This window comes from Passer montanus, unplaced genomic scaffold, assembly GCF_014805655.1.
Source record: "Passer montanus isolate IOZ18808 unplaced genomic scaffold, ASM1480565v1 scaffold167, whole genome shotgun sequence".
NCBI lineage: Eukaryota > Metazoa > Chordata > Aves > Passeriformes > Passeridae > Passer > Passer montanus.
The window spans coordinates 643,906-671,533 of record NW_024363938.1 but is presented as its reverse complement, the minus strand read 5'-3'; the positions used below and the strand labels follow the sequence as shown (position 1 = coordinate 671,533).

The window sequence follows — 27,628 nt, the reverse complement described above, 5'->3', positions numbered from 1 at the left end:
GGGGCCTGGTCGCTGCCGCGCCGCCGTCGCCATCACGCCGTCGCCTGGCAACCCGGTGGTGCTGTGACGTCATCATCCAGCGCCGACGTGGCGCGCCCATGGTGCCGCGCGCCGGCGCGCGTGCGCGGCGGGGGTGGGAGCGCGGCCTCGGCAGCACGTGGGGAACGGGACAGGTACGGGATAAGGGAATGGGATAGGGGATGGGGATAGGGGATGGGGATAAGGGATCGGGATAGGGGATCGGGACAGGGGATCGGGATAAGGGATCGGGATAGGGGATCGGGATAAGGGAACGGGACAGGTACGAGATAAGGGATCGGGATAAGGGAACGGGATAAGGGATCGGGATAGGGGATGGGGATAAGGGAAGGGGATAGGGGATCGGGATAAGGGATCGGGATAAGGGAACGGGATAAGGGATCGGGATAGGGGATGGGGATAAGGGATGGGGATAAGGGATCGGGACAGGTACGAGATAAGGGATCGGGATAAAGGTACGGGATAAGGGAACGGGACATGTACAGGACAGGGATCGGGATAAGGGAACGAGGCACGGATCGGGATAAAGGAACGGGACAGAGATTGGGATAAGGAAACGGGATTAGGATAAAGGAACGGGACAGGGATTGGGATAAGGGAACAGGATCGGGATAAATGATTGGGATAAAGGAAAGGGACAGGGATCGGGATAAGGGGATGGGATCGGGATAAAGGAAATGGACAGATACGGGACAGGGATTGGGATAAAGGATAGAGATTGGGATAAAAGAACGGGACAGGGATTGGGATAAAGGATTTGGATAAAGGAACAGGACAGGTACAGGACAGGGATCGAGATGGAGGATCGGGATAAAGGAATGGGATAAAGGAATGGGACAGGTACGGGACAGGTATTGTGTTAAAGGACTGGGATAAAGGAACGGGGCAGGGATTAGGATAAACTGTAGGGACAGGACACGGGACAGGGATTGGGATAAAGGCTAGGGCGAGCTGCGGGACGGGGATTGGGGTAAAGGAACGGGACAAGTGCAGGATAGGGATATGGGCGGGACAGGGGAGCACGGGGATAGAGGTGGGGATTGGGACAGGAATGGGACGGGGGAGCACGGGGAGAGGGGCCGGGCCGGGCGGTCCCTCTGGCGCAGCCCCGGTGCGGCCCTGTCCCTGTCCCATCCCTACCCCTGTCCCAATCCCTGTCCCTGTCCCGGTCTCTGACCCGTCCTGGTCCCTGTCCCGTCTGCCCCTGTCCCATCCCTATCCCTGTCCCGTCCCTGTCCCCTCTCCTTTGTCCCCTGTCCTGTCCCGGTCCCGGTCCCTGTTGCTGTCCCTGTACCCCGTCCCTCCCCCTGTCCCGGTCCTGTCCCTGTCCCGTCCCTGTCCCTATCCCTGTCCCTGTCCGGTCCCCGTCCCTGTCCCGGTCCCGGTCCGTGCCGGTGTGTGGCGGCGGTCCCGTCGCCGGGCGGTGTGAGGGCCGTGCTGAGGGCGGTGCTCAGGGCGGTGCTGAAGCGGTGTGAGGGCGGTGCTGAGGGCGGTGTGAGGGCGGTGCTGAGGGCGTGCTGAGGGCGGTGTGGGGCCAGTGTTCAGGGCGGTGTGGGGCCGGTGTGAGGCCGTGCTGAGGCCGTGCTGTGCCGGCAGGGCCCGCGGAGCCCCGGCGCGGGAGGGGATGCGAGCATGGCCATGGCCCAGGCCGGCGCCGCGGCCGCCGCTGCCACCGGGCTCCTGGTCTTCCTGCTCTACTCCGCCATCCACAGGGTCGAGGAGGGACACCTGGCCGTGTACTACAGGTACATCCCTGCCCCGGCATTGCCCCCTCCGCTTTCCCCCGTGAGGGCAGCCCTTGTTCTTGCTGCTGCCATCACCGAGCCCTTGTGTGCCTGGGTCTCTGAGCCGCCTCTCCTGCCTCTCCTGCCTCCCTGCCCTTCTCACAAACTGATTCCAGAGCTCTGGCTCTGTCCTGCCTTCTCGCATCTGTTGATCTCCCGCTGTGTGGGTGCTTTGGAATGTTCTCCCTGCCCTTCCCACTCAGCGCTCAAAAAAATTGAAAGTAAAAATGTTCTTTGTGGAATAGAGCACAATAAATTCTGTAAAGGCCTAGAGACTATGCCACTTGAGGAAAAAATGAGTACAGAGGTTGCAGTTTTGTTGTTCGTTTGCACAGAACTGTATTCTACTTAAGACAAAACGCAACTTTGTGCAGTGGGGGAGAACTAAACAAAAGCAGCCTGTTTAATGTGCACGCTAACAGCATCCATAGAAGAGAAGAGGAGAGACTGAGGGCTGAAGGAAAGAGCACTCTGCAAAATGTGTAGCACTTGGGGACACTGCATGTTCCTGGGGAGAGGGTGACACCTCTGCCAGCTTTTGCTTCAGAGAGTTGACTGGGGCACATTTGAGGTCTCTCCCCCAGTTCCCTTTAACCACAGTCCTGTGAGCATTAACACCCCAGGGGTTTGCTCTGGGTGAGGGGCTCTGCCAAAGCCCAAACTGGCAGCATCACATCCACGGCTGCATTTTTCCATGGTTACCAGAGAACTATTTAGAGGAGAGATCTGTGTTCTTGCAGCTCTGTGCAGTGTTGCAGTGCTGGGAGGGTTTAGCAATAGCTGCCCGCTCCAAGAGTTAAAGGCTCTGTGGAAAGTTGCAGCAGGCAAAGGTCGGGTGCACTCAGCCCCTTTGCTGGGGAATTGCTGGTGAATTTAGCACACTGATGCAATTCTTTGTGACCCCTGGCAGTTTGAGCTGTCCCTGCTTGTCCTCAAAGCCAGTCCTGGCTGTTTGCCACCTCCTGAGCCTGTTTTCCTCCCTCTCCTCAGGGGCGGAGCGTTGCTGACCAGCCCGAGCGGCCCTGGCTACCACATCATGCTCCCGTTCATCACCACCTTCAAATCCGTGCAGGTCAGTGCCCTCTCCCTCCCCGGGGAGCCAGGACTTGTCCTCCTGGAAAGCTCTCCCCTCCATGTGTGTGTGTGTGACACTGCTGGGGCTGGCAGTGTCCTGCTCAGGGAGGACACTCCACGTTTGTGGCTGTCACTGTTTCCCTGGAACACCACATTCCAGAGCAGGGAAGCAGGCACAGCATCCCCCAAAGAGCAGGGGAGGAGAAGCTTTGCCTTCTGCCCACGCCTGCAGGCATCACCAGAGAGGCCAAGGACAGGGTTCTGGCTCTGTGGTGCCACTGTGGGGGTCTGGGCCTTCCTGGGAGTCAGGTGTGTGAGCGCTGGCTGTGTTTGTGTTGCAGACCACGCTGCAGACTGATGAAGTGAAGAATGTGCCTTGTGGGACAAGGTATGGCCTCCACTTGTATTTCTTCTAGATGCATTCCCTGGGCTCATTTGCAGTGCTGGGACACAGGGATTGGGAAGTAAAGGCATAAATTAATCCCAAATGTACACACTGTAACAGAACGGGGGGAATGCTGGCTCTTGCTGGAGCTGCTGTTCAGAGGATGTTTGCATTTACTGTGACGTTATCTCAAATTTTTCTGGGCTTCTCCCCTCAGTTACTCTGACACCCCATTGCTTGTGCAATGAGGGATATTTGCATTTGTGGTGATGTTATCTTGAATTTTTCTGGGCTTCTCCCCTCAGCTGACACTCAGACACCCCATTGCTTGTGCTTTGCTCAGACTGGTGATTTGCACTCTGAGTCTTGTGGCTGATACAGGTGCTGACCCCAGCAGTGGGCAGAAGGAAAGGGGGAGTGGCAATCCTCCTGGTGGGAGGGAGTTCACTTCCAAATTAAATTCCTGCTGCATAATCAGGCTGATTCTGTCAGCACAGACCTGCTTGAGTTGTGACAAGCAGGAGGAGAGGGCTGGTTGAGTTGGGTTACAGATCCTGTTGTGTTGGTTCATCCACAAGTTCAAGTGATGACTCCTCAGGGTAAAAAAAAAACCTGGTGATTCTCCTTGTCTTTTATGTTCAGGGTCCTCAACAAAATTTCTGTTTAAAAAAATCAGTGGTGGCTGGAGTGGTGACACACAGTGACCACTTGAAATTAAAATGTGAATGTTAGTGGCAATGTTAATAAAACAGAATTAATTTTGGTCGGGTTTAACTCATATTAACTTTCTTGGAGTTGTTCAGCATCAGATATCACTGGGGCTTAAATATTACCATAAAGGTCTCATGGTTTTAATTTCAGATCTCACAGGTTTTTCAGGAGTGTCTGTAAATAATGTCAGTGTTCAGTGCTGCAGCTTTCACAGAATCACAAAATGGTTTGGGTGGGAAGGGACATTAAAGCCTACACAGTGCCACCCCTGCCATGGCAGGGACACTTCCACTGTCCCAGGCTGCTCCAAGCCCTGTCCAGCCTGGCCTTGGGCACTGCCAGGGATCCAGGGGCAGCCCCAGCTGCTCTGGGCACCCTGTGCCAGGCCTGCCCACCCCGCCAGCCAATAATTTTTTCCATATATCTCACCTAAATTTCCCCTGTCAGTCTGAACCCGTTCCCCCTTCTCCTGTCACTTCAGGGCCTTGTCCAAAGTCCTTTTGTGGTGAGGTAAACAAGATCAAAAGATCAAAGGTTGAGGCCAAAACCAGCCTTACACATTCTGTGCTTCTATGATTTAGGAGCTAAAAATGAAGCTCCTGTTGAATTTCAGTGTTGCAGGTGGTTGGGAAGGTGCAGGCAGTAAAAATGGGATTTAAACCAGCAGAAGTTAATTATTATCTCAGTTAGTAATTGAAGGCACTCCTGACCAAAGGTCCCAGTAGCCCTGTCCATTGCCAGCTGTTGCTGCAGGAGCCTTTCAGCTGGCTGCATTTGGGATCCAAAGTCTGCAGCTGCTGGTGCCAGAGCTTTGCATCCACATTTCCATAGGAAAACATGAGCTTATAAATAACAAATGGAACACACCTGCACTGTCACTGTCCCAGTTCAAAGTCTGCTGCCAGAACAGATCCTAAACAGTTCCAGGGTTTGTGTTTACATATTAAACAATCAGATTTTGAAGGCTGGGTTTCTCTTTATATCCCTGTTCCCTCTGTCCTTATCTATATTGGGAAGCTTCTGAGTGTCTGTGTGGGTGTCCCATCCCCAGTTTTTGCCTCACCTGTCTTGTTTGTACCTGGCAGCATTCAGTGAATACATTAAATAGAGATTTTAAACCCTGAGTTGGATTCTGACTTCTCTGAGGCTTTCCAAGGTCTTCCTGCTACATGTGTCCATCTCCATTCCCTGGATGCTCTCTCCTTGTCCTGTCAGCTCAGGCAGCACTGCTGCCTAATTATGCTTAAAATTCTCCCAAGTGCACAAAGTCTGTGTCCTGTTATGGGTTTCTCCTTGTTCCTCTCTCCCTGCAGGCTTTGGGGTCTGAGTGGCTCCTGTTTCCTCAAAGCCACTGCACGACCAGCAGGACTGATAACATGTCCTTATCCCCAAGCACACCACAGAAACACTTAGGAGTTATTCATAACCATGGAGTAACAGTGGGTAACATCCCACTTATTGTCCCAGACTGGCTGAGATCTTTGACAGGATTGCTGTGGAAGGTGGTGCTGGAGTCAGGCAGCCCTCAGGGGCCTGAGGTGCCATTTCAGACCCTTTCCTGCCAGGGAGGTGATGTGATGAGTCCTGGTAGGATCAGGGTGTTGCAGACACTCTCCTTTTCTTTCTGACATCCCTTTAAAATTGAAGTACCAGATTTGCAGCAGACCAGGTCCATCCATCACCAGTGGTTTTAGCTCATAGTTGTCATGGAGCAGGTTTGGAGCAAGCACAGGAGGGGTTGGGAAGCCTTTTCCAAGAGAACACAGACACAGGCAAGCTCAGGTTGTTTTTTTTTTCTGCAGACTTGGCTTTGAGCTGCCAGAGATCAAGATCTGCAAAATAAGAAAGGAGTTTGTCGTGGGGGATATGTTTGAGTTAAAACATCACAGAGACTGAGTTTGGGAATGTGGGAGTTGCACTGCCAGGAATGAGCTGTCTCTAAACAGTTCCTGCTGAAGCTTCTGCTCTCTGATATGCCTTTGTCCCAAGGACATCACAGCAGGAGTATTCTGCTTTAAAATTAGGCTCTCAAGAGACTTAGAGCTGCTGAAAGTTAAGGGGTTTTTTCTTCCTTGTAGAGTTTGTGCTTTTCTCTGGTGTTACAGGTACCCAGGGGTGGGCATGGCTTTCTGAAAGGCACACCAGTAGGAGCAGAGGCTGAGGACAAGCCTGGCCTCTGATTGCCCCTTTCCCTGCCATCTTTTCCTGGGGAGAGGATTGCCTGCAGGCTGCCTCTGCTGAGCTGCTTGTGGTGCTCCTGGAGAGCACCAGGAGACACTGGAGCTGGGAGCATGGATTGAAGTCTGCCATGTGCTTTGTTCCTTCCTTCTCCTGGGCCTTGCCAAGCTCCTGCTGCAGTCAGTGATTGGGAATTAAACCAAGGGCTTTTTCTATTTACCATGTGTTGCTCCCAGAAGAGCTGAGGTTTGTCTGTATTTGGTGGCAGCTGTCACCTGCTGTCCTTGCTGCCTTCTCCTCTGCTTTCCTGAGAGCTGCAGCTGCATTCCTGTTCAGAAAAGCTTTTCTTTGGCTGGTTGAGTAGGATATCAGAAATGGGAAAGTGCTTTGCAGGTTTGCTGGATTTGTGCAGAGAGAAGGACTGGGATTCGCTGCCATCTCATTGCAAAATGCCCAGAATATTGTAAAACAGGGATGGAGATGCCTTTCCTTTAAATCTGTTAACTGTTAGAAGAGGGATAAATATGCCTTTGCTTTAAATCTGTTAAGTGTAGCAGCTGCAGTGGTCGCTGATGAAGTCTCTTTTCCCTTGCAGTGGTGGTGTTATGATCTACATTGACCGAATAGAAGTTGTGAATAAGCTGGCCCCATATGCAGGTATTTCCCATCCTGGTTCAGCAGGCACAGCTGTGGCTGCCTTCACTCATTCTGGGGCAGCTCTGTCTTGGTTTTTCCTGCAGGACTTCACTTTTCCATGCCTGGAGAGCTTCCCTGTCTGTTTCCATTTGTTGTTACCCTTACAGCTCCTGGTCATGTAGTGTTGATCCCAGGTGCTTCCAGCTCAGCTCCTGAGAAAATTGCAGAGACAGAACCTATGGAGGAGCCTCTTACCTCCTTATTTCACCACCCCAGAGACACAGACAGCTTGTTTTTGTTCTGCAGTACAGCTTGGTGCAAAACTCCAGCACTGCTGAGGCACTGGAGGGTGAATTCCTGATGTAATTCATAGAGTCATGGAGGGGTTTGGGCTGGAAAGGACCTTAAAGCTCAGTCCATCCTAACCCCTGCCATGGGCAGGGACACCTTCCACTATCCCAGGATGCTCCAAGCCCCATCCAACCTGGCTTGGACATTTCCAGGGATCCAGGGGCAGCCACAGCTTCTCTGGGCACCCTGTGCCAGGGCCTGCCCACCCTCACAACCAAGAATTTATTCCATTTATCTCACCTAAATTTCCCCTCTGTCAGTTTGAACCCATTCCCTGTGTCTTGTCACTCCTGTTCCTGTTGCAGGGTCCCTCTCCAGCTCCCCTGTGTCCCTTCAGGCCCTGGAAGGAGCTGTGAGGTCTCCACACACCCTTCCCTTCCCCAAGCTGAGCATTCCCAGCTCTCCCAGCCTGGCTCCACAGGGAAGATGCTCCAGACCCCTCAGCATCTCCATGGGCACCTCTGGACCTGCTCCAACAGTTCCATCCCTCCTTATGTGGGGGGAAAGTGGGCCAGAACTGTGCACAGGTTCCAGGTGGGCTCACAGCAGGAGCAGAGGCAGAGAATCCCCCTCCCCTGACCTGCTGGCCATGTTTCTTTTGGTGCAGGATCTGGGTGGTTTAAATAATGGGAGTGATCCTTGTTCTCACTTTTCAGCAGTGCCTGCTCCTGTGCAGGCAGGTCCTGCTGAGGCTTTGCTGTTTCATTTGTGTATGCAGATGATAAAACAGGACCAGGCAGTACATCCTGCCATGGAGTTGTGCAATCCCAGCAGCACCTGACAGCTGGGCAGGGCAGCTGTGGCTTTGGCTACCCAAGTCCTGAAAGCCCTGTCCCAGTGCTGCTCTCCTTCCCTGACATCCTGCCAGGTGCCAGTGGTGACCTGTGCTGCTTCTCCCTTCCCAGTGTACGACATCGTGAGGAATTACACCGCAGACTACGACAAGACCTTGATCTTCAACAAAATCCACCACGAGCTGAACCAGTTCTGCAGTGCCCACACCCTGCAGGAGGTGTACATCGAGCTCTTTGGTAAGTGCATGGCAGCTGGGTGATCCCAGCTGGGATGCCACTGGAATATCCTGCAGGATATTGCACCCTTGGACCACACTGCTCCTGTGCTGGAGTTGCAGTGTAGGATCCAGCTCCTTTTACATCCATCTGCCACTTCCCCTGTAACTTCAGTGACTCAGGTGTCTCTTTCTTTCCCCATCTGCATGTGGGAATTTGATTTCAGTCTTTTTCCACCTTTTTTTTTAGGATGCACAAAGCAGCCACTCTGCTCTTGTGTGTGCAGTGATGCCTGTGGCCTTCACTGTGACAGTGGATTTGTCTTGTTCTGCTTCTGCTTTTAATCCCCTACTCTGTTTCTGAATTCACTCCTGTACTTTCACAGCTTTCTTCTGGCTGTCTCTAGCAAGTGAGAGCTGGAAGGTTTTTCACAGGGAGGTAGCAGAGCTTCAGGAATTAGCACAGGTCATACTCTCCTTGGTGGGCATGTGCCCCATAAGACAGAACAGGTTCTGTTCCCTCTTGAGTGGCTGAGCAGGGCAAAAATGGCAGATAAAAGGTTGTCAGAATTTTAATATTAATGTACTCCAAGTCCAAGTGCTAAGAGGGAATAGACTTCTACCACAAGCTCTGAGTATTCTTTCTTGCTGAAAGCCATTTGCACTTAGTTTAGATAACACAAATCCATCACCAGCTGAACTAGACACCAGCACGTGAGTCTCCTTTTGGGAATGTTTTTCAGGGGGCCTAGGAAGGGAAACAATGTACTGAATGTCTCAGGAGGCATCCTTATCTTACACTCCAGAGTTACCTGCTCTTCAAGGCCTGCTGCTCTTTGCCACACAAGCTGTGGGGAAAAACATGATAAACCAGCTGGTCTCTCTTTTGTCCTCCAAACACAGATCAGATAGATGAGAACCTGAAGTTGGCCCTGCAGAAAGACCTCAATGTCATGGCACCAGGTCTCACTATCCAGGTGGGTTGTGACCTCTCAATAATGAGAGATTTAAAAAGATGAAGAAAGACTTTTTGCTAAAGCCTGCAGTGACAGGACAAGGGACAACAGTTTTAAACTGAAAGATGAATGTTTTGTGCTCAGGGGGATGAGGCCCTGGCACAGGGTGCCCAGAGAAGCTGTGGCTGCCCTTGGATCCCTGGAAGTGTCCAAAGCCAGCTTGGATGAGGCTTGGAGCCTCTGCCCCTGGTGGGAGTGTGGGTTGGAATGGATGGCAGGAAATGGGAATGTGGGACACCTCTGGGACAGTGACCATGCTCAGCTGTGTTGCACAGGAGGATTAGGCACCACAGTCCACAGCACTGCAGCTGCTTTTGCAGAGAGATGTCTTGGTTATTCAGATTGCATCAAAGTGTTTCCTTTGAAATGTGCTCCCTTTTTCTGCTCTCACAGGCCGTGCGTGTTACAAAACCCAAAATTCCAGAGGCCATCCGAAGAAACTTTGAGCTAATGTGAGTAGCTGGGCATAAAATTGCATTAATTGCTTTTGAGGGTCCTGCACAGGCACAGTGCTGTTGGAAAGCTCTTCCCTGGTGCTCAGGGAGTGAGAGGTGAGCTCCAGGCAGTGTGTGCTTGGCCAGGTGTGCTTGTGCCTTTTGTTTTCCATTTCCATACTGAAATCAGGACTCAGGGGTGTTGATGTCTTGCCCATAAGCTCCTCTCCAAGATCTCTGGGATGCCTTTGGGTAGAAGGAGATGCTGTTGGGTCTCAACCTTTGGCTGAGCAAGCCCAGCTCCCAGCCCACATTGCCCTGCTCCTTGTCCTGAGGGCCTCAGACTGGACTTGAATCCAGATGTGGCCAGATGGAGAGGGGGATGATCCCTTCCTCTGGCCTGTGTGGGCTCATACGGTGCAGACAGCCAGTCCCCAAGGCTGTGAGCAGGGAGCTGGCAGCTGGCTGGCCTCTTGTCCCTGTGGCCTCTCCTGGGCTGCAGAGCTGCTCTATCAGTGATTGGAGAGACGGGGAAGGCATTGAGATGGTCAAAGAATCCCAATTTATTGTGAAGTACAGCTGCTTATATACTTATTCTAGGAAGATTGGTAATGTCTTACTACAGTGATTGGGTTAATCATCACATAGTCAAACTTACACATTTTAAACATCTTTTGCTTGCAGAAGTTGATGTAATTTTCTTTTTCCAGTAAGCCAGTCTGAAATTGAATCTTCTTGCAATCTTGATTTAATTCTCAAAGTTCTGTTTGCTCTTGCCAAGGCATTTTGTTTATCACATCTCTTATGCTAATAAGGTCCAAAGTAACTCCCTGTTTTGTGTACCCCAATACTGCTCCTCATTCCCTTTCCCCAGGATAACACTTCTGCCCTTGCAGGGAGGCTGAGAAGACCAAGCTGCTGATTGCAGCCCAGAGGCAGAAGGTGGTGGAGAAGGAGGCAGAGACAGACAGGAAGAAAGCACTCATAGGTAATGGCACCAGCAGGGGCTCAGCCTCCATTCCTGCCTCCCCTGCTAAGCTGGGCAGCACATTGCCTTCCATCACTGGCAGCTCCCTGAGGGAGGCTCAGCCAGGCTGCACAAGCAGTTGTTTTGAACATCTGGGTGACAATCCTACAGCAGCAGAACAGGGAGCACCTCTGTCCTGCAGCAGGGACGGAGGAAATCAGTCTGCTGGAAAAGCTGCTTGGGCTTGGAGCTCCATGTTCCTGTGCCAGAGGGATCACACTTCCAAACAGGATGTCAGCTCTGCAGACACCAGCATGGTGTTTTCTTCCTGTAACTCTGCTGCTTGGAGCACGGACTGGCACTGAGTGGGAAGGGAGGGAGCAGGGAGCCAGCTCCTGGTGTGGCAGACCCTGCAGCCAGGTGCTGGGGTCAGGGTGCTGGTGCTCAAGGCCTGAGAAGTGAATTTCCCAGCTGAGCCCTTTGTGATTGCAGAGGCAGAGAAGGCTGCACAGGTGGCCAGGATCCACTACCAGCAGAAGATCATGGAGAAGGAAACGGAGAAGCGGATTTCTGAGATTGAGGGTGAGCACACTGCTGGGGCTCTGCTGGCTGGGGTGGTGACCTCAGACCTGCAGAAGTCATCGAGGGTGCTGCAGGGGTGCAGGGCTGTGCACTGGGATCATTCCCTGTGCATGGAACTCCAGAAAGCTGCAGGGCAGGTGCAGGGCCAGCCAGGCTGCCATGGGCACTCCTGGGTCAGCTGGTCCCCGTGGGGTGAGGGCTCAGGTGCTCAGTGTGATATGGGGCCATTCACTTCCTAATGCTTCCTTTCCTGTCCCTCTGCTGCTGTGTTAGATGCTGCATTCCTGGCAAGGGAGAAGGCAAAAGCTGATGCAGAGTACTACACTGCTCGGAAGCTGGCTGACTCCAACAAGGTGAGCTCTGGGAAGCTGCAAGTTACTGCTTCAGCTGCAAGTGGTCAGCACTGGGAAAACGCTTCATCTGACAGCCCACACCCCATGAGGGGCTGCCTGACATGAAATGTAATGCTGCAGGGCTCAGAAAGTTGTCTCTTAGCTCTCTGGTTTCTGTTTTTTGCAGCTGAAGCTGACCCCTGAGTATCTGGAGCTGATGAAGTACCAGGCCATAGCTGCCAACAGCAAGCTGTACTTCGGCGACCGCATCCCCGGCGTGTTCCTGGATTCCTGTGCCTTCCAGCAGGCCGGCCTGAGGACTGCCCACCAAACCAGCCTTCCTGCACAGGAAACCCCAGAGAGCCCTGGAGAAAGCCCCCTGCGAGGCGAGGAGAGCAGTGGCTGAGGGAGGCAGAAGGAGCCCGGTGTAGCTCCGAGCGAGCCCGGCTGTGCCCGGGGACAAGGCCCTGTGCCGCTGGGGCGGATGCAGCACCTGCCTGCCTGGACATCTTGTGTATAGGTGGCAGTTGGGTTGATTTTCTTCTAGCAACAGATTGCAAGGGCTCTGCCTCTTCTGTTTCTCCCCCTGTTAAATTGGTGCTTCCAAAGGAGGGATAATCCTGTACTAACATACCTATACTGGAATATTAAACGACAGACAGCAGGAAAGCCTCCCGGGGTAGGTGCAGTTATTTAGCAGGAGTTGCTCTGCAGGAAGGAGATGTGGCTTTGAGTGCTGTGTTGCTGCACACTGGTCATTGCTCAGCACTCCTGGCTGAGGCTGAGTGAAGAGGAGGTTCCCTCATCCTGCTGCTGAAGCTTTGCTTGGTGAAGGTTTCTGCTGACGTGGTCTCGCTCTCCTCGAGGACTCCAGTGGAGTGGACTCTCCTTGGCCAGCTTGTTCCTGCTGGGGGCGAGGAGTGGTTTGCTGTGGAATAGCTTATGGGAGTAGGATCTGCACAGCCTTGATATTCCTGCAGACAGCAGTGCTAGATAACAACTTGGAGGAAGCAACCTCTGAAGGGATTGTGTGACCCCTCTCCAAGCAAGAGCCTTGCACTGGCTGCCTGGGACTGACTGTGGTGTTCTCACTGCCTCCTAAACCAGACTTTCAGGAGCACCTCGGAGCAGCTCTTTGGGAAGAGAGCCTGGCAAGTCTTTGCTCAGATTCCACCCTCCCTGCAAGTCATTCACCAAAACCAGGGCTGAGTTTCCACTGCTGTGCCATGCTGGCAAAGTGAAGGGGAAGAGAAGAGTGAAAGGACCCTGCTGTGCAGCAGAGCAGATGTTTGACACTTCAGCTGCAAAGTAGGTGAGGCATCGCTGCTCTTCCATGCAAAATCCACTGCTCCAGGAAGTGGCAGCTGCTTTGTATGTCCTTCAACAGCCATGGCAAGGAGTGTGTCCCTGAGCCTCTCATCCCTGGCCAGGCTTGCTGGCAGGTGGATCTTGTGTCCTGATCTGTGCTGTGATATATCCCACCCTGCTCCTGGTGTGCCGTGGCAGGGTGAGGGAGAGCTGCCTGGGGCGGGGGGAATCTGCTGGGACAAACCTGCTTTCTGCTTTCCCTCCTTCCTCCCCCTGCTTGTGAGTCTGTGCTTGCTTTTAGGACCTGCTCCTCCTCGTGCTCTGTGAGGATCTGGGGTGCAACACCTGGGGAAGCAGCTGGCAGGAGCTGGAATGCCATCCTCCAGCTGGGAGCACCCCAGCACTGCCTGCTGCATGCTCAGAGACCTGCTCTCCCTGTGCATCATGTCCTGTCCCCTCAGAGCAGCCATGCCAGCCTTGGAGGGGCTGGGGGGTGGTGACACTCCTGGCACTCATCCTGTTTGGATCTTCTGTCCCTGGCTCCACCTGCAGCCTCCTGGCCAGGGGAGGGATGTGTTTAGCTTGTGCCATTGAGAAACATCCAACCCAAAGCAGCTTTGCCTGTGCTGTGGTGTCCCCAGAGGAGCTGTGTGGGCTCTGCATGCTGTGTCCCCACCCTGTGTGGCTGGGTTTCAGGGGTGGCAGTGTCTCCAGCAGCACACGGTGCCTCCTGCTGTCTCTGCTCCTGTCCTGGCTGCTCTCCTCCATCTCTGGGGCACAGCAGGGTTGTGTTGGCCCTGCCCCTTCTGCAGGGTGTGAGACGTAACTGTGGGACTTTGCAGCAGTTTCAGGCAGTCTTTCTTGTCCTCTGTCTGCCTGCAAACTCCCAAGGCTCAGCTGATGCTCTGCTCCAGGATCCCAGCTCCTCTTCCAACCCAGCCATGGCAGGAGCCAGTCACCAGGGCACCAGGGCAGAGAGGGGTGGCAGTGTGTTCTGTAGTGTTTGAAATGTTTTCTGGAAGTGCTGCTTGGCTTGCAGGGTCTCTTTTTTTCCTGTGGGATGGCTTTGATGGAGCAGTGTAGTCTCATCTCTCCCTGCCACCTCCTCAGTGTTCTGGCAGTCCCTTGGCACAGACCTCCCCTCACCCCAGCAGCACCCCTTTGGTTGGATTTTGGGATGAGGGCAGGCTTTATAGGCTAGAAGCACTGCTGGAGGGAATGATGGCAGGAATGTGGTCTCCATGATTTTCTTCATGTGTTACTGGGATTGGGCACACTGGCCATCAGGAGTGGCTGGACAGAGTAGGTTCTGCCAGCCTGGAAGTGACAAGGGCAGAGGGGAGCTGCTGGGAGCAATAACCAGGCAGTTGACAGCTCCCCTGCAGTGATCAGAGCAAGATGTCCATGCAGGGAGCAGGAAAGCCTGCCAGGCCAGTGCAGGAAGAGCTGCTTCCCTTTGGATCCCAGCCTTGCCGTGCCTCCCTGCGCCATGACTTTGCCTCCAGTGGCTGTCACTGGCTCAGTGTCCCTCTGTATGCATCAGCCACCTCCCCACGTGGTCTGAGGGACCCCAGGGGATGCTCCCGTGGTCCCAGCTCCTGCAGCAGCATGTGTGATGCCCAGTGCCTTCTGCAGCAGCCCCCTCCCCTGCTTCCCCAGCCCCTGCTGCAGCAGCCCCAGTGTGTGCAGGAGGGGCTGGCCACGGCTTTGGCACCCTTACTGCCCTCTGAGCCCCAGCTGTGAGCAGGGACATGGCTGCAGCTGGGATTTTGGGATGGAACTGGCTTTTTTCTCCTCTCCCATGGCCTGTGTGGCCCTGTGACTAAAGGGGTCTGCCCCTGGATGCGCATCTCCTTAAGGAAACACGATACATCCGGTCAGGTTTACATTCACAGTTAAGTTCTTTTGATAAAGCAGAATAAAATTATTTTGTTACCATTTTTTGGGATGGTTTTATGTGTCCTAGGGCTGGTGGCACATGAAGTGGGGGACCCCTCTGCCTGTCCCCTGCAGCAGCACTGCATGGTGTGGGTGTCCTCGGCTGCAGCGAGTGCCACCCTGGGAGCTGTGCTCCAAGCCAGCCACAGGCAGGATGGTGCTGAGCATGAGGGGACTCCCTGCAGCATCCTGGGGCAGCCTGGCTCTGCGTGGCTGGCAGAATGTGCTGCACATCAGCCCCTGTGGCTCTGGCACTGGACTGGGGAGCTCAGCTCCACCCTTTTCCCCTTCCGTGGTCCCCGCACAGCTCCCTGCCTGCTGCCACCCCGCTGTGCCCTCCTGCCCAGACACACCCCATGACACCTCTTCCTTCAGTCTTTATTGGTATAAAAGCCTTGAACCTCAATTATATCAAAAAATGGGAGGCCTGGTTTTACAGCAAGTGGCTCAAAATGGTCACATAAGGGTCATAAATAAATGGCTGCAGTAAAAAGGCTCCCAGGGAATTCCCTTTTGAACACTCAAGGAATAACTCCAGAGATAAAAGCCCCGTGGGGAGGCCAAGCCCAGCTCGGACCTGCCACAGCCCCTGGTGACATCCCCCGGGGTGATGTCCCTGGGGCAGGTCCCCACGGCGCTGTGCTCTTCTGCCCCGTGGTGCCAGGAGCTCCTCTCTCCGGCAGGGAAGGGCAGGGGGACAGGACACATTCAGGACGTCGGGAGAGAAGGCAGCAGCTCCCAGGGCGCAACGTGGGTTGGTCCTCCAAGCCGGAGCTGGCATTGTCCCCGCTCCTGGTTTCCTTGGGAAGCCCCGGCTGGACCGTGAGGCTGCCGAGTCCATTAAGGCACAACTCGAGGATCTGTAAACACTGGTGCCCACCCCGGGCAGGGTCTGAGGGTCTGGCCGGCAATTCAAGTAAGGGTGGAAGCGAGACCATGGCTCTCCAGCTGTGCCACCACCCAGCTGTGCCGCTCCCGGCCGGCCGCGGTGGCGGATGGAGCATCCTTGGTCACCTCCTGGCAGGGGGCGGCTTCAGGGCCACCTTGGGCGGGGGACACCGCTGAAAGGGTGGAAGGGACGGTGCCGGCGTGCCCTCGCCGTGGCTCGGCACTTTGCCCTTCAGCGCTGGCAGAGGTTTGCTGGGCGGCTTCGGCTTCGCCTGCCGGGAGGAGAGACCCGACTGCCTCACAGACTCCAGCAGGACCCGGAGCGGGACAGGAAGGGTCCCCCAGCCGGGATGTGCCCGCACAGGGGGGCTTTGGGAGGGGTGGTTACCTGCGGGGCCCATGCCGGAGGGGAGCGAGGCGGCCCCAGCGGGCCGGGGGCGGGTGGCTGCGGGGCCTGCTGGGGAGCGAGGCGGCCCCAGCGGGCCGGGGGCGGGTGGCTGCGGGGCCGGCGCGGGGCTGTGTGCCCGGGCCAGCACGGGGCTGTGTGCCCGGGCCCTCACAGGGCTCTGTGCCCGGGCCGTCACGGGGCTGTGTGCCCGGCCCCGCGGCGCTGCCGTGCTGCTGAGCAGGCTGGGCTGGCCGATGTCCCTGCGGGACAGCTGGCGGCGGCACGGCCGCGCCCGGCCGCCCTCCTGGAACAGCGGGTTGGCCAGGCCGGAGGGAGTCCCGCTGGAGCTCCTGTGGGACACAGGCACCATGTGGGGCTGCTCGGGGCGCCCGTGGGGCTCAGCCCCGAGCAGCGGGGGCGGGAGTTACCCTTTGTGGGAGCGCCGCGCCGCCCTGGCTCTGAGGAGCAGCAGGCCGCTGCCCAGCCCGGCGCCGGCCAGCGCCAGCACGGCCAGCCCGGCCGCCAGCGCCGCGCTGCCGCTGCCTGCGGGGACAAAACCGGGCGCTGGGGACGGAGCGGCACCCCCGGGCGGTGCCCGCCCCTCCCCGGGCTCCCCGCTCGGCGCCGTACCTGCGGCGATCCCTGAGATCTCCTGCTCGCAGTAGGGCGCGGCCCAGCCGGGCTCGCAGTGGCACTCGCGGCGGTGGTTGCACACCTGCGAGGAGCGGGCAGAGCGCGGTCAGGCCGGTCTGTGCCGCGGGCCCGGGAGCCCGGCGGGGCCCGGGAGCCCGGCGGGGCCGTCCCGCCGCCTACCCCGTGGTTGTTGCACTTGGCCGAGCAGTTCTTGTCGCCGTAGACCAGGAGGTTCTGGCAGCGCCCGGCGTAGCAGACCTGCGGGCAGGCAGCGGCGCTCTGAGGCTGCCCGGGGCCGGCGCTCGCCCTGCCCCGGCCCGGCCCGGCCCCGGCGCGGCTCTCACCATCTCCTCGCCGCACTTGGCGCCCGTGGGCACCAGCCGCAGCTCGGCCGCCTCGCCGGCGTCGCTGCCCGCGATCACCGCCTTGCACTTGAAGCGGCCGAAGTAGTAGCCGAAGGAGTAGTAGCCGCTGCCCAGGATGGGCTGGCTCTTGTCGCTCAGGCACAGCAGCGTGCCGCACTTGACATCCCTGCGGGACACAGCCGTGAGCGCCGGCGGGCGGGGCCCGGCCGCGCTGGGGCACCCACCGCCGCCCCCGTCCTTACTTGGGGCTGCAGGGCTGCTTGCCGTACTCGGTGAGGCAGTGCAGGTGGACGTGCTGCTCGCTGTTGTGCTTGAAGCAGACGTCGGGAGCCACCTGCGCCTCTGCGGGACGCGCGGAAAGGTCACACGGAGCCGGAGCCCGCTTGGGGATCAGCGGCTCGGGATGCAGGGAGGGAGCGCAGCCCGGGGGGCTCCGGGCACGGCCCGCAGCAGGTGGGGCAGGAGGACGGGCGGGGAGGGAGCCCTACCTGCGCCCCAGAGCGCCCGGCACTGCTCGCCGTGCGAAGGGCAGGCCCCGTTGTAGCAGTAGCCGCTGCCGTGCTGGCAGGAGATGCCGTTCTCCTGGAACACATCCTCGGGGCACTCGGCGCTGAGGCCGCTGCAGTGCTCGGCGAGGTCGCAGTCGTTCTTGCTGGCCCGGCAGAGCGTGCCTGCAGCCTTCACCTGCACGGAGAACCCGGGTGTCAGCACTGCCCGGATGCTCTCACTTCTGCCGGCACCACAGCACAGCAGCATCCCGCTCTGGGAATGTCCCCAGCAACCCCTGCATCCAGAGCTGACACTCTGCTACCGACTGAGCCGCTGCACAGCACAGACACTCCTCCAGGGCTCGCACCGGCTCTTCTCCTGCCCAAGAGCCTGCGGAGCTGCTCCCCGGTGGCGGCAGTACCTTGCAGTCCTGGCAGCATTCCCCTCGGGCACACTCTGCTCCCTCTCTCAGCTGGCACGTGGTGGCATTGCAGCAGCGGTCCGAGCACTCCTGCGAGACAGGGATGGGCTGAAACCCTCCTGGAAGCCCCTGAAGGACCCTTTCCTTCCTTTCCAGGAAGGGGACCAGTCTGTCATGTCACCATGTGCCCATAGCAGTGTAGCTGCCATGGGCTGAACCACGGGCCAAAAGCTCAACAACATCCCAGGTGGAGGCTGTTCCAGCTGCCTCTTTATCCCCATTACCAACCCCGAACCAAAGGACCAGAAAGGATTTTTTCAGAAGATGGAGCCTGAGCTGGTTCCCTTTGCACGTCTCCAGGAAGGAGAAAAGGTGAGGATTTCTGTGCTCAGTGGATCAGGGGAGCATTCCTTCAGGTGCCAGCACAGGGCTGTGACAAGGGATTTGTCCCAAAGGCAGTGTCTGTCTGTCTCAATTCCTCCCCACCCTGTGACATGCTGGTAGGGACGAGGAACAGCATGCCTGATGTCCCTCCTGGAGTGGGACATCTTTGGAGAACACGGGGGGATGTCCATCTTTCCTAGGCTGAAATCACACCCAGCTACACGAGGCGGGGCACACACGGATATCCCCCGCCAGTTATTTCTTGTCAGAAGCACCGGGAGCTGGACAGATCTGAGGCCCCTGCTGCCCGCCCTCTCTGCCAGCCCCCGGCAGAGCCTGCCCACCTGGGGCGTGCCGCAGTCGCACTGCTCTCCCCGCTCCACGAACTGGTTCCCGCACACCGGGCCCCCGTAGAGCTCGTCCGCCCGCGGCGCGTTCAGCAGGCAGCTGGTGCGCGGGTCCCCCAGGAACTGCCACATGTCCTGCTCGCTGCAGCGGCTGAAGAGCTTGGGGTAAACCAGCCTGCAGGGGCACGGAGCCATCGTCAGCACAGAGCCCGGGGCAGCGGGACGGACACCCGCTCACAGGCAGCTGCAGCTGTGGGAATCGGAGAAACAGAAACTTCCACAGACACGGAAGGGTTTCATCTGCAGCCTTGGGAGAAGCTTGGGTTGATGTAAAAATACAATACACAGGTATTAAGCAGAAAAATAATAAACGTATGTTCTATAGTTGTATAGAATATGCCTTAAGTAAGTGAGAAACTGCATTGATGAGATGGTGAAAGGTTTGTAATGTAGAGGTGTGGCTGTATGGAATAAATTGAGAGTTTAGAAGTTACAACAGAAGCATATGTGTTTAAGTGTGACAGAAGCCCACTGGGAAAAAGTATGCACAGTGAAGCAAAGGTTATAGGTTAGAAAAGCAAAATGAACCTTGTGGGATCTCTCCATGGGGTTGGAAAGTTCTGTATTGCCTTGTAGCAAAGAATTTGTGACAGCTCCGAGCTATTGCTGACTGCTTACTCCTCTAAAACCTCACAGCCTCTGAGACTGATGTTTATCTCAGCAATAAATGGTTCTTAGCCCAAAACTAGTCCCATCCCTTCATTACAAAGCGGTGACAACAATAAACAGTGAGGTGAGGTGGGGTGGGGTGGGTTGTCCACCCAGAGCTGACCATCTCCCTGGCTCCACCCCATCAGGACGCCCTGCCAGAGGACACCTCTGTGTGTTTGCTGCCCAGGGATGTCCCCTGCCTCCTTCACTCACCCAACGCTCCCTGCCATGACGCAGCCCCCGTCAGCTTTGGGGACAGGGCAGCGGCAGCCAGCGACGTCCTCGTCGTGGGACATGCCCAGGTTGTGCCCCATCTCGTGGGCCAAGGTGGACGCGGCGCCGATGGGGTTGGTGCTGTGATCCTGTGGGACAAGGAGCTCAGCAGGGGTTAAGTGCCCTTCTGGTTTCTCACAGCTTCTCCACGTGTCTCACTGCCATGCTCAGGTTAGGGACAAGCTGGACGTGGCCCCTCAAGACTCCCAGATTGGTCTCTCAGGGCTGTCAGTGAGCTCAGACAAAGTGGCTGCTCCAAAAACGACGCTTTGTGGTGGCTCTGGGAGGTCACACAGCCAAACCTCTCCTGCTCCTTGGGAGGAATGAGGAGCACAGCCAGTCCCAGCCACCTCATAGCCTCCTAAAATCCCAGCTCCTGTGTCCATGGAGCTTCTCTGGGAGGCTTTCCAGGTGCACCAAAGGTACCACAGGTACCCAGCTGGGTGTCCACTTCTCTCAGTCACTTAGGGGACGGAGATGCCAGGGCCCAAATCCAGCCTTGAGGCTGCAGAGGGGGACAGCTGGGGGCCAGAGGAGGAGGGGGTGGCTCTGGAGGACGTGGAGCAGGGAGGGCAGGGCACAGGACCCACCTGGTTGACGCCGCCCGAGTCCCTGGTGCACATCACCAGCTTCTTGGCCAGCCCCACGGTGTTGCCGTGGAAGTCAACACCCCTGTGGGATTGAGATGCCACAATGGCCACGTGCCCTGGGCGGTGGCAGGGCCAGGACAGGTGGCCCCCCTGTCCTTACGTGATCAGCTGGGCGTTGTCGTGGGGCTTCTTGCGCAGCAGCTCCGACTCCCGCCAGTGCAGGAAGTTGTCCAGTGTCACCTCGGGGTTGGGGCTGACTGTGATCTTGTCCCTGTGGTTCCACACCTCCAGGCCAATCAGGGCCACCCGCAGGCGAAGAGGCTGGTAGAGCTGGGGTGGGACATGGCCCAGGGGGAGCCTGGATTTGGGCTGCAGCAGCAGCAGGGAGGTCCCACCTGCCCCTGGGAGCTGCAGATGAGCCCAGGACACTCCTCACTGGGCAAAGTCAGCTCTGTGACCTCAGTAAATGACACAAGCTGGGGTGACCATGGACACAGGATTTCCCCCCAAACCTCTGGGCTCCCTCTTGGCTGGTGAAGGCTGGGATGTGGCTCCCACACTGCTAACCAGCCACTGGGGCTGAAGCAAAACCATCAGGAAACCCAGCATGGCCCAGTGCATCCCTCCCTTTGTCAGCAGCCACTCCAGCCTAGAGTGGCCATGGGAAGTGCTCCCAGGGGTTACAGGACAAAATTTCCCTCATGGACAGAGCCGGGCCACTCCTGCCCACACTGCACATGCAGCTGGCCGAGGGATGTGGTCACCCTGCAGCAGCCCCTGAGGGTCTGAGACTGGCTCCAGCTCCACCAGCCCACCCGTGCCAGGCTGTGTGCCACCTCCTCTGTGCCCACACCGGAGCTGGGGGGTGGCTCCAGAGCCTGGGCTCACCTTGTCCACGTGGTTCACGATTTCCTTCATGCGGTTCTGCACGGTGCGGAGGTCCTTGTGCTTCCTGAACTGTGGGAGGGACACAGAGACATCCCCAGGGTGGCTGTGAGCTCCTCACTGTGACAGCAAACCCCCAGGCACCAGCTCTCCCCGCTTTACCTCCTGGTTGTCTGCCACCAGCACCAGCTCCACGTACCGGGGACCCTTTTGTACCGGACCTGATTTCTGAAAGGGAAGAGGAAAGTGGGGCTCAGCATGCCAAGCCACCAGCTGACCCACATCCCGTGGGGTGTGTAGATCCTGGAGGACCTTCCAAGGTTAGCAGGTCTCCTAGCTCAGCTCTGGGATGTTGTTTTGCTGGGTATCAGACTTCTTGCAGCTTGCATGCTGGAAAACCCAAGCCTGCAGCTGGGATACCACAGAGCCCCTGGCAGGGAGGATGCTCCTGCTGACAGCGCAGGATCCCAAGGCCTGCTCCCACCGGAAACCCCCGACCCCCGGCTGGTGGGAGAGGGCACTCCCCCCTCCCCGGGACTTCACAGAGCGGGCTCAGGAGGGAGCAGCGATGCAGAACCATCCGTACCCAGCGGTGCAGCTTCATGGCTGCCGGGGTTTTGGGCTCGCGGTCGTAGCGCAGGGTGGCGCCGGGCTCCCGGCAGGTGCCGCGCTTGCCCCGCAGGTGAGCAGCCCGGTACACGGCGTGCCGGCCGGCCACGGCCCCCTCCAGCGGCTCCAGCACGAACGTGGTCCCATTCACGCGGAAAAACCCACTGGGGAGCGAGAGAGAGAGGGCAGGAGTCAGGCTGGGGGACAGGCAGGGCACGGACAGACCCGACAGCCACCGCTGGCAGTGCCCGTGGCAGGTGCTCCATCCCTGGGGCTGTTCAAGGCCAGGCTGGAGGAACCCAGGCTCTAGGAACCCTTCTCCAGCCAGAAGGTGTCCCTGGGACCTTCCATCCCAAACCATTCTGGGATTCTGTATAAATACAGCTGCTGGCACAGCACCCACGGCACGGGGAGCACCCAGTGCTTCGGGCAGCAGGGATGTCCCTGGCTCCAGCAGCCGATCCCTTAAGGATGGATCCAGCGAGGGCGCTGCTGCCTGGAGCTCCCGCGGTGTCAGGGCTCCACTCTCACCCCCCTGCCGTGAGTCAGCCCCCAAAAAGTGCCGCGAGCCTTTCCTGCCGGGCAGCCAGCCAGGGCCAGCGCCTCCAGCAGGAAGAGGGATGTCATCTTCCCTTCCGCAGGGAAAGCTGAGCTCTCACTCCATCCGCACGGCCGGGGCTCGGTCACTCCGGGTCACCGGGGCTCGGTCACTCCGGGTCACGGTGCCGAGGCTGGCAGCTGTCCCCAGCCAGGAGCGGGCTCCAGGGGCCCTACCTGAGGCCGCCGCAGGTGCTGATGCTCGCTGCCGAGTCGGGCTGTCCCCGCACGTGGCCCTGGTAGAAGCAGTGATCCTGCCGAGAGAGGGGGCAGAGCTGTGGGGCTGCCGGGCCCCGCGGGGTGGGAAGGCGGCTCCCCCCGCAGCCAGCCCGTACCTGGGTGTCCGGCTGCTCCGTGATCTCCGAGCCATCGGCAGAGTAGTGAGTCTCGGTGTAGTGCTGCCCCAGCAGGGCCCTGCGGGGTGGGCAGGGGGCATCAGCAGCTTTGGGGGGAGCGTGTGGGGACTGTGACACCCCCGGGTGGGCTTGGCAGGGAGGGAATAAAGTGCTCTGGGCTGAGGCTTTGGTCAGTGGGCAGTGACACCTTGGAGAAGGGATGCTCGGGGTGCCCACCTGCACTCACCTGTTCTTCTCCAGCCACAGGAGGTGCTCCCTGCCTTCAGCACGGATGCCGTAGAGGACGTGGCTTGGGTAGGTGCTCTGCATGAGAGAGAGGTGCCCTCAGACACTCAGCAGCAGCCGGAGCTGCTCCAGAGGGGGCCCTGTCCTGCCCAGGGGGCAGCAGGGTCTGTGTGTGCCCTGCTCAGCCTGGGGGCACGCAGCAAAGACACAGGAAACCAGAAGAGAAGGAAGAAAGCGTGTGGGCAGCAAGGCAAATCCCCGGCACATCCTGAGATGAGGAACAGGTCACCGCGAGGAGACGGAGTCAGCAGAGCCTGGTTTCCCGTGTCTGACACACGGCTGCAGATGGCCCTGCCACGGGCTGAGGTTTCCTACTCATCAGTCACAGAGCTCCTTTTTTGGGTCTGAGTTCAGCACTTACTCACCAGCTGAACCACAGAGCTCCCTGTGGCTCCTGTCAGCAGAGGCTTCTTCCTCCCTGCCTGATCTGACACGCCACATCGTTCAGGGAACTGCTTCCCTTGGCTCTCCTCGGCCTCCCAGGGCACATTTTAGTGGCACTGTGTCCCAAATCCTGGTAAGAGGGAGCCAGGGTGGCTGTGGCTCAGCCAGCTGAGCCCTGAACCCTCAGGATGGAGATGTTCCTACAGGAAAAGTGTTTCCCTCTGGGCTATCCCGTCATCTCCTCCTCTGGAGGCCCCATCCTGCTGGGGTCACTGGGATGGAGTCACGGTCCTGTGTCAGGCTGTGCCCTTGCCACGGGGGATCTGAGACCTCCCCTGAGGGCACATCCACCTCCCCTGAGGGCACATCCACCTCCCCTGAGGGCACATCCACCTCCCCTGAGGGCACATCCACCTCTCCTGAGGGCACATCCACCTCTCCTGAGGGCACATCCTCAGCCCTTGCCAAACCCAGGTGTGGAGAGAGCCCAGCCGAAGGCACCACAAACCTTTCCCATGGGGCCGGCATTCCTCAGGGATGAGGTGTGCTGCCTCTCCCGGGGAGGGTGACAGCGCTGGCTGTCATGCCATGGCTCAGCATTCCCAGGGGATGATCTGCACCCTGGAAGGAGCCAGGCTGAGCGGAAAGCCCTGCTGACTCAGTGCCAGCGGGGCCAGGTGAGAGGCTTTGCCTGTCACTCAGCTGCCCCCGTTCTCCCTGGTGTGCAGCTCCAGTGTGCTCGTGGGTCCCTGGAAAATTCTTCTCTTATGAACAGCGTCTCCCAACCCCTGCAGGCCAACAAAGCCATCCTTTGTTATTGTTGGCAAGGCCAAGGCCAGAAGAGGTCTCAAGGAATGGCAGGAAAGCGCTTGGGAGGGGGTGCTGGGTCAGGGAGCGTCTCTGCGAGACGGCCCCAGGGCAAGTTTAAAATAAAAAGTCCTGATAAAGCTGCTCTGAATCACCCCCTTCCTCATTAGCATGGGCTGTGCAAGGGCTCCAGATGGGAAGGCTTTGGGAGCAGCCCTGGAGCCCCGTGGCCGTGCTGAGCCAGCACAGCAGAGCCACAACCAAAGAGAAGGGAGAGCAGGGATTTCCTCCAGCTGCTCTCAGTGAGTGACCCAGAGACCCAGAGAGGATGGGGACGGGATGTCCCATCCCACCTGAGCTGAGGTGGGAAGAGCCAAGAGGCCTTGCACACTTTTCCAGAGCCCTTTCCATGGAGAGCCCGGGTGTGGCACTCTCCTGGGAAGGCTGGCACCCAGGAGATCCCGTGCTGCAGGACCCACGGCTCCACCCTGCCTGCAGGGATGAACTTTTGGGTTTTTAAGCAAAGCCAGAGGATAGCTGATCTGCCTCAACCCTCACCTGCTGGACCAATCCCACGTGTCCCAGCCCCAGAGCCAGCTCCTGGTGGCCTATGGCTGTCCTGGCTACAGGAGGAGCACACCCATCTCTGCCCCAGAGGGGCTTGGTGGTGGTCAAACCTTGCTGAGAGCTTCTTCCCCACCCAGATGACCAGGACAGGAGAGCAAGAGGCAGATGACCTCTCTTCAAAGGTGGTCAAACCTTGCTGAGAGCTTCTTCCCCACCCAGATGACCTCTCTCCAAGAGGCAGCAAAAAAAGGGCTTGGAGAGCAGGAGGCTCCCTCCCCTGAGCAAGGCAGGTTTGGGATGTCCAAGGACCACCCGAGCCAAGACCAAATGCAGGTGCCACCACCAGACAGCCCCCGAGGCAGCCCCGAGGCTCCCAGCTCGGGGCAGATGTCCTCTCCAGAGGGATCCCGAGGTGGGTGAGCTCCCCTTCCCGGCGGGATCGGCACCGAGCCCGGCACAGATGGCGTCTCTAAATAGCCCGGGGAATGTTTGTCTCGTGGACAAGTTTAGGTTTCTAGAGCAGGGAAAACAGATGCTTTCGGGGAGTGTTTTTGAAGCTAGCTTATCAGGAAGGGTTTGAATCACAGGGGAACGTGCTGTATGGCACTAGGGAATGCGTGTCCCCGGTCCCTCCATCCCTCCAGGCGCTAAAATTGGCGCTTTTTGGGGCTAGAAAAGGAATTAAAAAAAAAAAATTGGCTGAATTTCACTGTAAGGCAATGAGGAAAGTGACTTTGAGGTCAAGGCATCCTATGGACGTCAACATCAAGCACTCCAAACTCCTGACTCAAACCCCATTCCTTCCCCCAAATTGCCAGGTTTCCCAAGAAAAACAGCCCTGGTTTGCTTTCATGTGGATTTCTGCAACTTTCTGATTCTTATTTCTCCGTCCCAAAGGACAAAAAAAGCCCCAACTTCAGCAAACACAGCAAGAAAAGTGCTTACAGCTCCACGAGGCTCTGCAAACCCCTCCTTAAGGAAAGACCAGATGTCACAAGATCACGGCAGGGCTGCGAGAGGTGGCACCGCTGGGTCACGGTTCCAAAAAAAGCACTGGAGAAAGCAGCCCCACTCCCCAGGAGTGCACCCCGCTGTCTGCAGCTCCTAATTAGCCCCAAACCAGCCAGAAAAGCTGATCTGATCAACTGCTCCAGCATCTCCATCCTCTGGGGTGGCAGCAAGGCAAGGAATGGGCGGCACGTCGCTCTTTTGGTGCGGGGCTGAGGGGTCTGGTGCGGGGGTCCCGCTCTGAGCCCGGTGCTGGGGCAGGATCCCTGCTGGGTGCATCCCCCGGCAGATCCCAGGGAAGCGGCGAGGGCGGCTGTGCCGAGCTGGGACTCACCGGAGGGGCGGAGAGCTCCCGCTTGGCCCGGGGCACCGGCAGCTCCCGCGGCAGCACCGTCTCGTAGCTCTCCACGTGCGGCAGCTTCTGCTCCAGCCCGGCCGGGGAGCCTGCGGAACCGAGAGCTTTGAGACACGTACCCGGGAGCAACCGAGTCACAGAGCATCCCGAGCTGCCACAGGGATCATGGATCCAGCTCCCGGCCCCGCACAGACCCCCGACAACCCCACCCTGGGCTGGGCATCCCTGGAGCGGGGTCCAAGCTCTCCTGGAGCTCCGGCAGCCTCGGGGCCGTGCCCATTCCCTGGGGGAAGAACCTTTCCCTGATACCCACCCCAAACCCCCCCTCCCCGTCGGCACAGCGAGAGCAGCCGACGTGAAGGAGCCGGGACGAGCCCGAGGAGCTAATCCCGAGGTACCGGCTGGGAACGGAGCTCCCCGGCGGGCTCCGGGAGCCGCAGCCGCCCCAGCCCGGCCAATACGGAGCGCTCAGCATCCCCTGGGAGCGAGCAAGTCCCTCTGGGGCCAGACCCCCCGCGCCCCTGCTGCACGGAGAGGTTTTGCAGCTCCCCACGGCGATGGCACCGCGTGTGACTCGGCGTCTGGCGGCTGTGGGGGCTGCCGGGGAGAGCGGCTGGTGCCTGGCTGGCTCAGCCCCCTCCCAGCCTTCCTCGGATGTCGGAGCGGAGAATTCCTGCCATAAACGCTTGGCTTTTCCCGGGAGCTCCGGGACGGGCTGGGACGGGGCGGATGAGTCCCGGACCACCTCCCCGGCTGAGCCATCGCTTGTCCCCCTCCTCTCTCCTTCCCGAGGCACCGGCAGCATCCCCGTGGGAGCGAGCCCGGCCCCGGGCGTCCCTTCCCCATCACCCTCCCTCGGGAGGCGACAACCGAGCTGCCCCCCGAGACCCGCGGGGGGAAAGCATCCCCGCGAGCATCCCCGGGCCGTGCCGCCACCCCCGCCCCGCGGAGCGCCCGCCCGGGACCCCGGCTCACCGCGGGCCGGCGACGGGACCGGGCGGGGCGGGACCGGCGGGACGGGCCGCCCCCGGAGCGGGGAACGGGCACGCCGGGAACGGGAACGGGGCTCCGGGCGGCGGGACCGGCCAGGGGACACGGGGCACCGGGGAGGGAACGAGGGGGATCGGCGGGCGGCGTCCGTGGGGAAACGGGGACTGCCCACGGGGAATTGGAGGGAGGGCGGTGCGGGCATCACGGGGCTCTGCGAGCCGCGGGGCACGGGGGGCTGTCCCCGGGCAACCACGGGGGTCCGGGGGAATGGAGAAGGGGACACAGGGACACATGGAGGGGACGGGGGACACTGGGGAGGGGGCACTGGGGAGGGTCCACGGGCCACTGGAGCAGCTGGGGGCATCGGGGGGCGGTCCGTGGGGCATCAGGGGGGTCCGTGGGGCACTGGGGACTGTCCACGGGGCACTGAGGAGGGTCCTGGGGCATCGGGCAGGGGACACGGGGCATCGGGGGAGGGACCACGGGGCACTGGGAGCTGCCGTGGGGCACCTGGAGGGTCCTGGGCATTGGGCAGGGGGCACAGGGCATCAG

At 58.5% G+C, this 27,628-nt stretch overlaps 2 protein-coding genes and 1 long non-coding RNA gene across 3 annotated transcripts; 1 reads left to right on the top strand and 2 right to left on the bottom strand.

The window, feature by feature from the left end:
- Positions 1–27: 27 nt before the first annotated feature.
- Positions 28–14,739, top strand: ERLIN1 (ER lipid raft associated 1). The gene is given in 13 exon segments (XM_039703680.1): positions 28–173; positions 1,636–1,784; positions 2,814–2,895; positions 3,239–3,285; positions 6,767–6,828; positions 8,064–8,189; positions 9,071–9,144; positions 9,577–9,635; positions 10,514–10,605; positions 11,077–11,166; positions 11,440–11,519; positions 11,686–11,829; positions 11,831–14,739. Coding segments are annotated over 13 exon segments (1,179 nt in total). The 5' UTR covers positions 28–98; the 3' UTR covers positions 11,930–14,739.
- Positions 13,289–16,095, bottom strand: LOC120499690. Its single transcript, XR_005626944.1, has 2 exons — positions 16,021–16,095; positions 13,289–15,904 (listed from the first exon to the last, which is right to left on the bottom strand). It is a non-coding gene; the product is annotated as an uncharacterized LOC120499690 (long non-coding RNA).
- Position 16,096: 1 nt separating this feature from the next.
- On the bottom strand, positions 16,097–27,278 carry ADAM8 (ADAM metallopeptidase domain 8; the record flags this gene model as incomplete). The annotated part of the gene is made up of 20 exons (XM_039703725.1): positions 27,062–27,278; positions 26,066–26,175; positions 22,907–22,983; positions 22,660–22,738; positions 22,502–22,578; positions 21,705–21,891; positions 21,281–21,346; positions 21,122–21,190; positions 20,394–20,563; positions 20,234–20,315; positions 19,584–19,732; positions 18,657–18,834; positions 17,929–18,018; positions 17,507–17,702; positions 17,261–17,360; positions 16,998–17,184; positions 16,834–16,911; positions 16,651–16,735; positions 16,449–16,563; positions 16,097–16,370 (listed from the first exon to the last, which is right to left on the bottom strand). Coding segments are annotated over exons 1-20 (2,586 nt in total), but the record flags the coding sequence as incomplete, so codon positions are not given.
- Between the last annotated feature and the right edge of the window lie 350 nt (positions 27,279–27,628).